Here is a 13,321-nt window from a genome sequence, read left to right on the forward strand (position 1 = left end):
GAAGGGTGAGAGAGGTAGAGAGACATAGAGAGAGAGAGGAAGGGTGAGAGAGGTAGAGAGAGAGACATAGAGAGAGGAAGGGTGAGAGAGGTAGAGAGACATAGAGAGAGAGGAAGGGTGAGAGAGGTAGAGATACATAGAGAGAGAGAGGAAGGGTGAGAGAGGTAGAGATACATAGAGAGAGACATAGAGCGGTAGAGGGAGAGAGAGAGGAAGGGTGAGAGAGGTAGAGAGAGAGAGAGAGGAAGGGTGAGAGAGGTAGAGAGACATAGAGAGAGAGAGAGAGGAAGGGTGAGAGAGGTAGAGAGACATAGAGAGAGAGGAAGGGTGAGAGAGGTAGAGAGACATAGAGAGAGAGAGAGAGGAAGGGTGAGAGAGGTAGAGAGACATAGAGAGAGAGAGAGAGGAAGGGTGAGAGAGGTAGAGATACATAGAGAGAGAGAGAGGAAGGGTGAGAGAGGTAGAGATACATAGAGAGAGAGAGAGAGAGAGAGGAAGGGTGAGAGAGAGAGAGGAAGGTAGAGAGACATAGAGAGAGAGGAAGGTAGAGAGACACAGAGCGGTAGAGGGAGAGAGAGAGGTAGAAATGGCGCCTCGCCGCTGCTCTCGTTGAGGTGGTGTGTAGTGTAGTGGTGTGTGTTGTGTTGTGTACAGTGTGTAGTAGTGTGTAGTGTGTGTGTGAGCACCAGAGACGGAGACACAGAACAAACATGGTGAACACGAGGAAAAGCTCGCGTACGGGGAGCGGCCCCTTCATCTCCTCCAGGACCAGGTCGTCCTCCAGACCGGAGCGCCGCTCGGAGGAGCACGTAAGCCGGCAGCCGTGGCCGCTACTGCCGGCTTAGCAGCAGCAGCAGCAGCGGAGCGCTAGTTAGCTCGCTGTTGCTAAGCCGGCTAGGTTGCTAAGCAGCCGTGGCCCCCACACACACACACACACACACACACACACACACACACACACACACACACACACACACAACGCGTCGACACACAAATGGAACGTTCGAACGCAACGGTCGTCTGTCAAACTGACAATGCTAGCTCCCGGTTAGCTCCCGGTTAGCTCCCGGCTAGCTCCCGGTTAGCTCCCGGCTAGCTCCAAGTGGAGTTCCCTTTGTGTGCGGCTAGCCCCCCGACAGCTAGCCAGCTAGCCGGTTAGCTCACAGTGGGGGGAAGGGGACTCACAACAGTTGACTTGTGGCTCTAATCTCGAGTTAAACAAGTGTTTTTAGTTCTTTGAACTGTTGCTGTTGTGACTGACCCGGAAGCAGCGTGTTTTATTTATTAAAATAGTGAATAAAAATGTTGTGTTTCACTCTGGAGCAGCTTCACAGCCTTTGTCTCAAAATGTAAACATTGAGCTCCTGCAAGGCCGAGGATGAAACCACAGCATTGTTGGGTTTAATGGTGATTATACTGTGATGAATAGTAGCATAGATAATAGTGCAAACAAGAGACATAGTAAAAGAAAAACTGTATTATAAATAACCAATAAAAACAGTAAAGAATCCACAATAATCTGGTCATTTATGGATGAAACCACAGCACATTGTTGGGTTTTAATGGTTGATTATACTGTGATGAATAGTAGTATACAGTAGCATAGATAATAGTGCAAACAAGTATTATAAATAACCAATAAAAACAGTAAAGAATCCACAATAATCTGGTCATTTATGGATGAAACCACAGCACATTGTTGGGTTTAATGGCTGATTATACTGTGTTGAATAGCTCTTATAACTGGCTGATGACACATGATAATGTGATTTGTCATTAACAGGCTTTAAAGTGACAAACCCAACACTTTCACTATGTTATTTCCCAATAATATTAATATTTGTACACTTAATTCTAAACATGTGGCTCAGTTTTTCTGTCTCTTTTAAAAAAAACCTGTTAAAACTGACCAATGTTTTGGAAAGGATAACATAAGATAAGATAATCCTTTATTAGTCCCGCAGTGGGGAAATGTACAGGATTACAGTAGCATAGATAATAGTGCAAACAAGAGACATACTAAAAGAAAAACTGTATTATAAATAAGCAATACAAACAGTAAAGAATCCACAATAATCTGGTCATTTATGGATGAAACCACAGCATTGTTGGGTTTTAATGGTTGATTATACTGTGTTGAATAGCTCTTATAACTGGCTGATGACACATGATAATGTGATTTGTCATTAACAGGTTTTAGAGTGACAAACCCAACACTTTCACTATGTTATTTCCCAATAATATTCCCAATATATATGTTATATCCTAATATTTGTACACTTAATTCTAAACATGTGGCTCAGTTTTTCTGTCTCTTTTAAAAAACCTGTTAAAATTTACCAATGTTTTGGAAAAGATAAGATAAAATGATCCTTTATTAGTCCCGCAGTGGGGAAATGTACAGGATTACAGTAGCATAGATAATAGTGCAAACAAGAGACATAGTAAAAGAAAAACAGGATATAAATATGCAATAAAAACAGTAAAGAATCCACAATAATCTGGTCATTTATGGATGAAACCACAGCACATTGTTGGGTTTTAATGGTTGATTATACTGTGATGAATAGTAGTATACAGTAGCATAGATAATAGTGCAAACAAGTATTATAAATAACCAATAAAAACAGTAAAGAATCCACAATAATCTGGTCATTTATGGATGAAACCACAGCACATTGTTGGGTTTTAATTGCTGGTTATACTGTGTTGAATAGCTCTTATAACTGGCTGATGACACATGATAATGTGGTTTGTCATTAACAGGCTTTAGAGTGACAAACCCAACACTTTCACTATGTTATTTCCCAATAATATTACTATTTGTACACTTAATTCTAAACATGTGGCTCAGTTTTTCTGTTTCTTTTAAAAAAACCTGTTGCTAAAACTTACCAATGTTTTGGAAAGGATAAGAACAATAACACATTGTTGAGTTTTAATGGCTGATTATACTGTGTTGAATAGCTTTTATAACTGGCTGATGACACACGTTCATGTGATTTGTCAGAGTGACAAACCCAACACTTTCACAATGTTATTTCCCAATAATATTAATATTTGTACACTTAATTCTAAACATGTGGCTCAGTTTTTCTGTCTATTTTAAAAAACCTGTTGCTAAAACTGACCAATGTTTTGTGACAATGTTTTTTGATAGGATACGTTACATTACATTACAGTCATTTAGCAGACGCTTTTATCCAAAGCGACTTACAATAAGTGTATTCAACATAGGTATTCAAGAGAACTACTAGTCACCAGAAGTCATAAGTGCATCTCCTTTCTTAAACAAGCATCTAAGAGCATAAACCAGTGCAAAAGTATAGTGCAGAAACAAACTAATATGAATACAATAAGTGCAACAAACTAATACCAATACGAATACACGGGCGGCTGTGGCGTAGTGGAGAGCAAGGTAGTTCTTCAATCAGAGGGTCGGTGGTTCGATACCCGGCTTCGGCAGTCGATGTGTCCTTGGGCAAGACACTTAACCCCAAGTTGCTCCTGAAGGCTTGCCATCGGTGTGGACTGGATGATGAATGTTAGTTGGAGTCTGATGGTGGCACCTTGCATGGTAGCCTGTCATCAGTGTGTGAATGGGTGAATGATATGTAATATACTACTGATTGTAAGTCGCTTTGGTCGCGTCTGCTAAATGACTGTAATGTAATGTAACAATAAGTGCAACAAACTAATACGAATACAATAAGTGCAACAGACTAATATGAATACAGTAAGGCTCAGGGTAGTACTTAAGATAAGATAAGATAATCCTTTATTAGTCCCGCAGTGGGGAAATGTACCTAGTGCAAACAAGAGACATAGTAAAATAAACTGTATTATAAATAAGTAATACAAGTACTAAACAGGAAAGAATGTTAAATAAGTAAAAATAAAATAAAATCCACAATAACTAAAAAAATATTGAATATACAGTACCAGTCAAACGTTTGCACACACCTTCTCATTCAACTACTTTGAAGAATCTAAAATATAAAACATATTCTGGTTTGTTGAGCATTTGTTTGTTTACCACATAATTCCATATGTGTTCCTTCATAGTTTGGATGTCTTCAATGTTAATCTACAATGTAGAAAAAAATAAAAATAAAGAAAAACCATTGAATGAGAAGGTGTGTCCAAACTTTTGACTGGTACTGTACTAACAGAGTAATTATAGTATTGCGCAGTGTATTTATATTGCACAGATGTTTTAGTGTTTTGGTCCTGGTGGTGTAGTCTGACAGCAGCAGGAATGAAGGACCTGCGGTACCTCTCCTCCAGACACCGAGGGTGGAGCAGCCGGTGGCTGGAGGAGCTGCACAGAGCTGCCAGGGTGTCCTGCATGGGGTGGCATTTAAATGAGGCATGACTTCCAAGGTGCACCCATCAGGCCACAGCTGAGCATTTGTTCACTGTTGGTACTTTATGCACTCCTGCATCTATCTCCTGTCTAGTCAGACAGACAAACCCCTCTGCAGGCATTGCAGACAGTTGCCTATGACAACAGGGAGATATGCTCTCATATCAGCGGGGAAGTTAAACTGTGAAGGGCGCGAGGATCAAGGGCATATGTCTGGTTGATGCTCCGCTGTGAATCGGGGAATACGTTGAGTAGTTTCGTACGAGGTGTCTTGTCTCGTCTTAATGCTCTTTTCTGGTTTTGCCATTTGAAGCTCTTTCTTTTCGTTCTTTTATGTTGACGTGAATTTGATTTTTTGTTACTTGAGCAGTTTGTTCATGCTTCCCTGTTATTTGCTTGATATTCTGGCTTTATATGCGATTGACGGGTCGAATGTTTTATGCAGAATAATTGCGAAGGTCTGTCAAAGTATATGTCGAGGCATCCTCTTATTTTTTCTGTTGCTTGCTTGTTCTGATATCTCCTTCCTCTCTGAAATGGTGTGATTTTATTATTTTTTTGTTTTGTTTTGTTCGACAGAAGGAGCCCAGTAGTGATGTGAGCAGTCCCAGCAGTCCACGGTTGGGTCCCCCTTCAAAGCGGACGCGGCGGCAGGCTGCCTCCGAGCCAAGCTCCAGCGATACCTCCCCGTCCCCACAGACTAAGGGCCAGAGGGTCAGCTGGGACATCCCCACCTACCGCACCAGGTCAGCTGCAGGCCTTCGTTTCGCCCTACATGTTCTACATTGTCTTTGGCAGAAATAATGTTGTGCACGGTGACTATTTGTTGTCACCGGCTGAGTCAGATTTCATTCCTCTCATGTCATGAATTGTAATCAGGTAACAACATTATTGTGATTAATCCTACTCTTTGTTTTGTTGTTCTATTTTCTAGGTTGTCCTCTCGTATAATGCAAAATGGACACGGTAATGCAGCTTTCTTTAATTTGTCCCTTTTATTAAAAGCCATACATTGAACATGTCTTTTGAGAATCATACAATTAAAGAATTGGTGTCTAATTAACGTTTTGTCGACGCTGCAGCCCATATAAGTGGAGGTGGAGATCACTCTCACATGAATGGCCATGTGGAGCTGAAGAGGAGCTGCCGGGGGAAGAAGAGCAAATATGAACACCTCAACCAGAGCCTGCTGTTTGACCAGCTGGTGAACAGGTAGCTACCAGACACGGCCTTTCTTTGCAATATTGTTTCCAAAACAACAGATACAGGAAGTGGAAAATTTGTTGTAGCGTACTTCAATTCATCTTGTGCCATATTGAATTGGACTACTTATATTTAGATTTTATTTTAATGAAATTTCTTCCTTCACAAAGCTTACCTACAATATATACTACACAATCTGTACTTTAAGTATTTGGACATTGGTACCCCCAGTTTTTGAACAGTGCAGCAGTAAAGTCAGGGCTATATGTCCTACACTCCTGTTCAACTAATATGGATGTGAAAACCCTCAAATTGAAGACGAAGGTCAGCACTTAACATCAAAGTCATTCTTAAAAATAAGAAAATTTACTGTCTGTCCAAAACTACACTGTAGATCATATTCCCTTTTATGAGACAAGAATTGTTTACCCATGTTTGTTTTCTGTGAAGGTGCCTTCAATTTGTCATATTCTGTTTTCTCTCTGTGTGTGTGTGTGTGTGTTTGTGTGCAGCACTGCTGAGGCTGTCCTTCAGGAGATGGACAACATCAGCAGCATCAGGCAGAACCGCGAGGTGGAGCGACTTCGCATGTGGACTGGAGACACTGAGGAGGTGAGTGCTGCCCTGCCGTAACACACGACCCAGAGCTAGAAAAAGTACAGCAACAATGCCGGAGGATCTTTGGTGAATAAATGTGATGGTATAAAGGTTTTTCTTTTAACCAGGAAAACATGGACATGTATTCTCGGGTGAAGCGCAGGAAATCCATGCGCAGGAGCACTTTCAGCATGCCTACACACCACAAAGTCCTGAGCAAAAACGAGCAGGAGGATGAAGAGGAGGAAGGGACGGAAGGTCAGGTTCCCACTAATGTTGTACTTATGAATCAGTGGAGTGGACGAGAGAGAGAGAGAGAGAGAGAGAGAGAGATCATCAAAACTTAATGAACCACCTTAACTTTAACTGAATTCATCAAAACTGTAAAATCTAGAGATGATTGTGTGGTGTACTTTAAGTTAAGTGTTTGAAGTTTGCATTTTGTGACTTTCAGACTCTCACGGCGAGGAAGAGGAGGAGGATGCAGAGGATGAAGACGACGAAGGGGATGAAGCAGAGGAGGCAGGGGAGGAAAACGACAGACCGTACAACCTGAGGCAGCGAAAGACGGTGCAGAGATACGAGGCACCACCTATCGGTAAGTACATATCTTTTTATTTATTCAAACCTTTGTATGTACATTTTGTTTAGCTGTCTTTATTTATTGTTCTCCTCTCAGTTTAATCATGTTTTTCAAGGCTTGGTTGTGTTATAACCAGTCGCTTTGTGTTCTCTTTCTCAGAACCCGTGAACAGAAAACAGAGCAACCCCTCACTTTTTGACACCCACAGATCCCCAGCGAGAAGAAGCCATATAAGGTTGGTAAAAATGAGTGAAAAATCCCAGTCAAATGTGATACTGAACGTGTTACAATGTGTAACTCATAAGCGGTCCTTTTTTTTTTTACTACCGTGATTAATGAACTGAGCTGTGGTTATAAAAAGCTTTTTACACATTCATTGGTCTCTGCTGAGTCAGGAATGTGACAGTGTAATGGCGTGATGCTGACTCCAGATTGTCTCACCTCTCCAGAGTAAAGAAACACGCCATTCACAGCAGTGACACCACCTCGTCTTCTGATGAAGAGCGGTTTGAGCGGAGAAAAAGCAAGAGCATGACCCGAGCCAGGAACAGGTGAAGACCGCTGCTTTCTTTATTCCTCCCTTTTTTATCTTCCTCTAATTTATATTTGCTTTGAAAACCCTTTTCTGGTTTATTTTCTTGAAAGGAACTTTTAAAATATTTGAGTTCTGTCAACCCTATTTTCTTCCACAGGTGTTTGCCCATGAACCTGGCAGCAGAAGACCTGGCGAGTGGGGTTCTGCGTGATCGGGCGAAAGTGGGTGCCAGCTTAGCTGATGTGGATCCCATGAACCTCGATAGCTCAGTGAGTGAAAAACACTTAATAAATACGCTTTTACGAGGCAATAACTCTTTGAATGGAGAGTTTTCATCTGTTTCAAATGTGTGTGTGTTTTCTCCCCAGGTGAAATTTGACAACGTGGGTGGCCTCAGTAATCACATTCAGTCTCTAAAGGAGATGGTAGTGTTCCCACTGCTTTATCCTGAGATCTTTGAAAGGTTCAAGATTCAGCCTCCCAGGTTAGTAGAACTAAGTGATTATGTTCCTTTACTAAATCTGATCACAGATATGCTTGTCCACTTTTTCTGTGTGTGTTGGTACACAGATGAAAGAAATTAAAGTGGCTTTCTTTGCCATTATCAAATGAACACGGTTTCCTTTTCCCTCTCCCTTCCTTTTTTTTAGAGGGTGTTTGTTCTACGGCCCTCCAGGGACCGGAAAGACCCTGGTAGCACGGGCGCTTGCCAATGAGTGTAGCCAGGGCGACAAGAAGGTTTCCTTCTTCATGAGGAAAGGAGCCGACTGCCTCAGCAAGTGGGTCGGGGAATCGGAACGCCAGCTACGCCTGCTCTTTGATCAGGTGAGACACCTTTGTTTCCTTGTAACCGCAGCTTCAGTCACTTGACCTGAAATGACCTCACATTGTAAATAGAAAACAGGTGGCTGCAGGTAGAATATTTTCAGCTCATTGCTTCTCTTTTTGAGAACATTTACTCATTCTATTAAAGTAAATGGAACCCAGCTAGCTTTATTATATTTTAATGAGCATAATGATTTTATTTTTTTTATGGTTTGACCGTGGCTTTGTGTATGCTTTTTCATCAGGCGTACCTGATGAGGCCATCCATAATTTTCTTTGATGAGATTGATGGTTTGGCTCCTGTTCGCTCCAGCAGGCAGGATCAGATACACAGGTAAGGTTAATTAAAAAGAGAAAAAAACGTAACTCTACCACACAGATGTGACTTCAGCTGGGGAAATGATCAAAAGTGCTTCTGCTTTGTGGCATGTGTGCATCTGCAGGCCTAAACTACTGCTGCCGTTACTTTCCTTGACAATAGGTGGTGCAGGTCTTCTTAATCTTCAGGTTCAAAACTACTGGCACGGCACTGCAGCTTTGATTTTCAAAGAAATTTGCTTCATTTATATTTGGGTGCTTCACATCAGTGACTCTTGAGTCTGTATTTGTTTATCTGGCATTGAGTTGCCATAGCAATAGCCATGGTAAATCACATCTATTTCACTTCTGATTTAGACCGTTTCAGTACAAGCTGCAGGTGAGGAAGTATGCTATTATGGAAGCACAGCTTGCAGTTGATCCTTGTGGAAATGGTTGCCCATCTAGAAAATGGATTTCTTTGTTACTGCGAAATGTAATTCTGTATGGAAGTTTTTTCAAAACTTGAATTGTGCTCATGCTTGAGTTTATAAATGCTCTCCTCTTTCTGCCATGCTGGGTTAATACATGCATGGAGCGCTTGTCAACGCGGGAATAGAACTGCTGATATTTTTTTACCTCACACTGTTTTGTTCAATATGCGTGTTTTGATAGACCAGCTCTGTGTTCTATATGCAGAAATAATGACTCATGGGTCAAAATCTGTATTTTGGCTGTGAATGTGTACTTACATTACGTCCCACCGCCCTCCTCCCCTCCGTCTAGTTCTATTGTTTCCACTCTGCTGGCCTTGATGGACGGCTTGGACAGTCGTGGGGAGATAGTGGTCATCGGTGCTACAAACAGACTTGACTCTATCGACCCGGCACTCAGGAGACCTGGACGCTTTGACCGGGAGTTTCTGTTCAGCCTGCCCGACAAGAAGGTGAGAGGCATCGATGCCGTGTTCAACGGACACGTGTTCATTGACCCAAACTACACATGCAACGTCTCAGTTTCGCTGCACATTGATTTTCACTAGATGCGTTTTTCATTGTAGGAGCACTACTTCTTTATTTGTATACCTAAAAGAGTTCATATTAATATATTGTTGCACCACAGAATCTGAATCATCTGGTCAACCGTGAGATCACAGAATGCAATAATCTGTGTGAGGAGAACTTAATGTTCATACAATGCTGCACATGCCCACATGCACACCCAGCTTGAGACAGAATATAATGCAGAAGTAAATGGAGTTTTACTCATAAGAGTCGTGCAGCGAAATTACTACATGCCGCCCTCTGGCTCTTAAGAGTCTCCTCAACTGTTTTCTCCTCGCTGTTGGATGTTTTGATCCAGTGAGCAAATGGCAAAGCAGATGCTCATTATGTTTCCGGAAAATTAAAAATAATTATAAGAAGAATTATTGCAATGCTTCATGCTTGAATCTTGCACTTGAGGGGGACTTGTTTTTCTCGTTCTACGCACAAATGCATGTTAAAAGAGTCAGATGAGTGACACGGAGTCCGATGAACCTCTCAGTGTAGGTGACTCCTCTCCATCAGGCCCGTCTAATGAGATCATCGGTAATCAACGGCCGGTTAAGCTCACAAATACAGATATATAAAATCCTTTCTGTTGTGTGCAATTTCTGATCCACTCTACACATTCAACTTCAGCTCCCTCTTAGTATTTCACAAAACTAGAAACCAGTGTGAAATCTGGCTCAGTTGAGCCTTTTGAATAGGAAAAAGGGGAGATGTGATGAAAGATGATGAAAACTGTTACCCTTGATTCTCGACAAAGACCACTTTGTTCTTAACTTCTGCTCATCAAAGCGGGGTCCTGCGGCGGCAATGAAATGAAGGGCGTATTGTGCTGAAATGTTAGCGAGCCCTACTGTTGGGCTCACTCATGCACTTGATTCCTTTGTTCCTGATTTTTTCTCTTGCTGTTGTCAGATCTTAATAGAGTAAAGGTGAGTAAAATATGTTCTTCAATTATGTTTCTGATATGATTTCCTCTGTATATTTATTATGCCTCTTGTTTTTTTCCACTCATCAAATCTGTTCATTTCTTTTACATTTTGTACATTGCCACTATAGCAGTTGAACTTGCTACCATGCCAGTGTTTGTTTTTGACATTAGCCTACACTGGACTTTTGCCTCCTCATCTTCTGACTCTGCCTTTTTTCTTTTTTCCCTTGTGTCTCTTATCCTTTGCCACCACAAGGCCAGAAAGCACATCTTGGAGATTCACACACGGGACTGGAATCCCAAACTGGCTGAGCCATTTGTAGATGAACTAGCAGAAAAATGTGTCGGTAAGAGTGACACCTGCACATAAAACTGTATGCCACCTTTGTCATACAAGTGTCAATTCAAGTTATTATTGTAAAAAGCTAAATAACTAACCTTTTGTGTGTATGGTTTGCTCCCAGGCTACTGCGGTGCTGACATCAAAGCACTTTGCACAGAGGCAGCGTTGGCCGCGTTGCGCCGCCGCTACCCCCAGATCTACGGCAGCAGCGTCAAACTGAGGCTGGATGTCACCTCCATCGTCCTCGGGCCCGCCGACTTCAGCAAGGCCATTAGGACGATCGTCCCGGCCTCCCAGAGGGCCCTGGCTCCCCCCGGCCGAGCCCTCTCCCCCGCCCTCAGGCCCCTGCTGGCCAGCTCTTTCTCCTTGGTGCTGAAAGCTCTGCTCCGAGTCTTCCCCCATGCTCAGTGTACTGACAGGGACAACACACACGGTAGGGATCTGGGACCCCGGTTGCCTGTTCATTTGTTTTCTCTTCCCCTACCGCTGGCAGTCTCTTCTCCCATGTTGACTCTTGCTCTCTTCTCCCTTGCCACCTGTCTCACTTGTTAGTGCGCTTTCACTGTTGCCACTCTGTAGTATTTGATTGTTTCTTTTTTTTTTCCCCCTTCACCTTATTACCAAAATGCTTTGTATCACCCTCAACACACTGAACCCAAAGTGTGATGAAACACTCCCCCCAGAGAACGCAGAGGTGATAGCACAGAGATTGGATAACCAGTCATCCTGCTTGCACTTCGATAACTCAACTCCCACTCCAGTCAACAAAAGTGTTTACAGCAGATTAGCCACAGTGCAGCACTTGACCAGTGGGAGATTGTTTACGGGAGTTGCACCCAATAATGACATGAGGCTCCCAGGGTGCCGTTTCGCTTTAAATGCCCATTACATCTCGCCTAATAAGCCAGCTCTCTTCTTTTATTGTCACTTTTTTCTGTTAAATGACCTCGTTAATGTCAGTGATAGGGCCGCTTTGAGGATTAAACTTTGTCAAGACAAACTTTTAAGTGCATGTGCTGCCATTGTACTAAATAACCTCAGGAAAATGTAGTAGCTACATATGCATGGCCGTATAAGCAGCGTTTCTCTCCCTGTGCTAGGCGGTGACAATCAGCTGCTCGAAGACGACTTGTACAGCGACGATGACAATGAGGAACGCTCCGTTTCCATCTATGAAGTCCAGCCTGCTGCATCCCCAAAGAGTCAGCTCTCCTCCTCTGCAATGCACAGACCCTTCCTCCATTTCTCCTCGTGAGTCCGTAGGAAAAACAGAACAACATTTCATTCATATATATGTGATTGAACTATAGGTTTTCTTTCAGGTGTAGAATTGTAACATACCAAGCATACACAGTACATGTGTTTCTACAGAATGATCTGGTCTCCAGAGTGTTTTACTGGTTTTCATAGAGTTATCACATATACTAATGATTCTAGTGAGCCTTGGAAGTACAGTTTTCATGCTAGTAGTGGGAAACCTCTTAATTAAGATAAAAAACACATTTATTTAGTCATCAAAATAATGGCAGAAAGTCCTCAGTTGTGGAGACAAGCGAGCTAGATCTCAGTAGTGAATGAAAGTGAAGAGAGATGCGTGTTCCCATTCAGAAATGTAGAGATTTAAAGGAACTGGATGACTTATAGCTTTTCATTTACAGGCACCATTTATCGACATTTATCGACAAAGCTATCAAGCAGTTATCTGAAGGCTGAAACTTTTTTTCTGCTATAGCGGTGTGTGCCGTATACAAAAGGAAAACCTTGAGGCAAATGTGTAGATTTATGGAAATAGAAACAGAGTGCTCTTAAAACCAGGCTTGTGTTAATTTGTTATCAGACACCTTTGCCACAAAGGAAGCTCAAAGAAATTTGAAATGTGTTCTGTAGGAAGTGTTACACAAAACACATGTGATGAGTTATGCGTAAGAGCGAGACTTCATCACCTCTAATACTTGCAAAACAAGAAGTAGAAATACATGTATTGTGTACAGATACACATCTTACTAACACCTACTGTGCTGCTGCATGCACAACTCCTGCTGCAGACCCTGTACTGGTCCATACGACAGGCACACAAGGGAAGGCTTCCACATAATACGGTGGTAGTTAGAGGTTTGCCCGAGCTGTCACAAGCTCACGCGACCCTTTCTGTAAACCACTTAACATTGTGTCTGGCTCATTGTCCTTTTTTTCCCTTTTCTGTGAAAAACTACATCACTCGAGCACAGGGCTGCTTCTACTCCAGTTCAAAGAGTTCATTGTTGTTCAAAAGTGGTGAAAGAAATAAATAATCTGACTTCATTGTGTTCCGATTGCTCTCATTTTGGTCTGTCGTCAACTTTTGTCCTTGAAAATGTGACAAACTGATATATCTAGAATTTCATGTACTGAGGTGGTTTCTCTGTAAAGGCCTGCTACTTTACATTTTAAAGCATTTACAGTGAAGCATGTAGGGTTGTTAAATTAGTCTCAACTGTAGCTTTGCACTTCAACATTATCTTACTAAAGCAAATGAACAAAACTGACCTGAGAGCTGCTGTGGCGATGCTTTTTTTGAATCTCATTATGACTGCTGGTCAGTGATGGAAAAGG

At 42.1% G+C, this 13,321-nt stretch overlaps 1 protein-coding gene across 2 annotated transcripts in view; it reads left to right on the forward strand.

Moving 5' to 3' along the window:
- The first annotated feature begins 499 nt into the window (after positions 1-499).
- atad2b (ATPase family AAA domain containing 2B) overlaps positions 500-13,321 on the forward strand; it is a 74,611-nt gene continuing 61,789 nt past the window's right edge. For both annotated transcript variants that reach the window (XR_008531864.1, XM_054618231.1), the window contains exons 1-17: positions 500-809; positions 4,946-5,112; positions 5,301-5,332; positions 5,449-5,578; positions 6,082-6,181; positions 6,295-6,424; positions 6,621-6,764; positions 6,909-6,984; positions 7,199-7,300; positions 7,442-7,553; positions 7,653-7,768; positions 7,935-8,109; positions 8,355-8,443; positions 9,193-9,352; positions 10,643-10,733; positions 10,851-11,162; positions 11,830-11,980. Coding sequence is in view for 1 of the 2 variants with exons in the window: in XM_054618231.1 (XP_054474206.1) it covers positions 711-809; positions 4,946-5,112; positions 5,301-5,332; positions 5,449-5,578; positions 6,082-6,181; positions 6,295-6,424; positions 6,621-6,764; positions 6,909-6,984; positions 7,199-7,300; positions 7,442-7,553; positions 7,653-7,768; positions 7,935-8,109; positions 8,355-8,443; positions 9,193-9,352; positions 10,643-10,733; positions 10,851-11,162; positions 11,830-11,980 (2,186 nt within the window). In the remaining variant the exon portion in view is untranslated. The remainder of the gene's footprint in view (positions 810-4,945; positions 5,113-5,300; positions 5,333-5,448; positions 5,579-6,081; positions 6,182-6,294; positions 6,425-6,620; positions 6,765-6,908; positions 6,985-7,198; positions 7,301-7,441; positions 7,554-7,652; positions 7,769-7,934; positions 8,110-8,354; positions 8,444-9,192; positions 9,353-10,642; positions 10,734-10,850; positions 11,163-11,829; positions 11,981-13,321) is intronic.

This window comes from Anoplopoma fimbria, chromosome 18 (genome assembly GCF_027596085.1).
Source record: "Anoplopoma fimbria isolate UVic2021 breed Golden Eagle Sablefish chromosome 18, Afim_UVic_2022, whole genome shotgun sequence".
NCBI classification, from domain to species: domain Eukaryota; kingdom Metazoa; phylum Chordata; class Actinopteri; order Perciformes; family Anoplopomatidae; genus Anoplopoma; species Anoplopoma fimbria.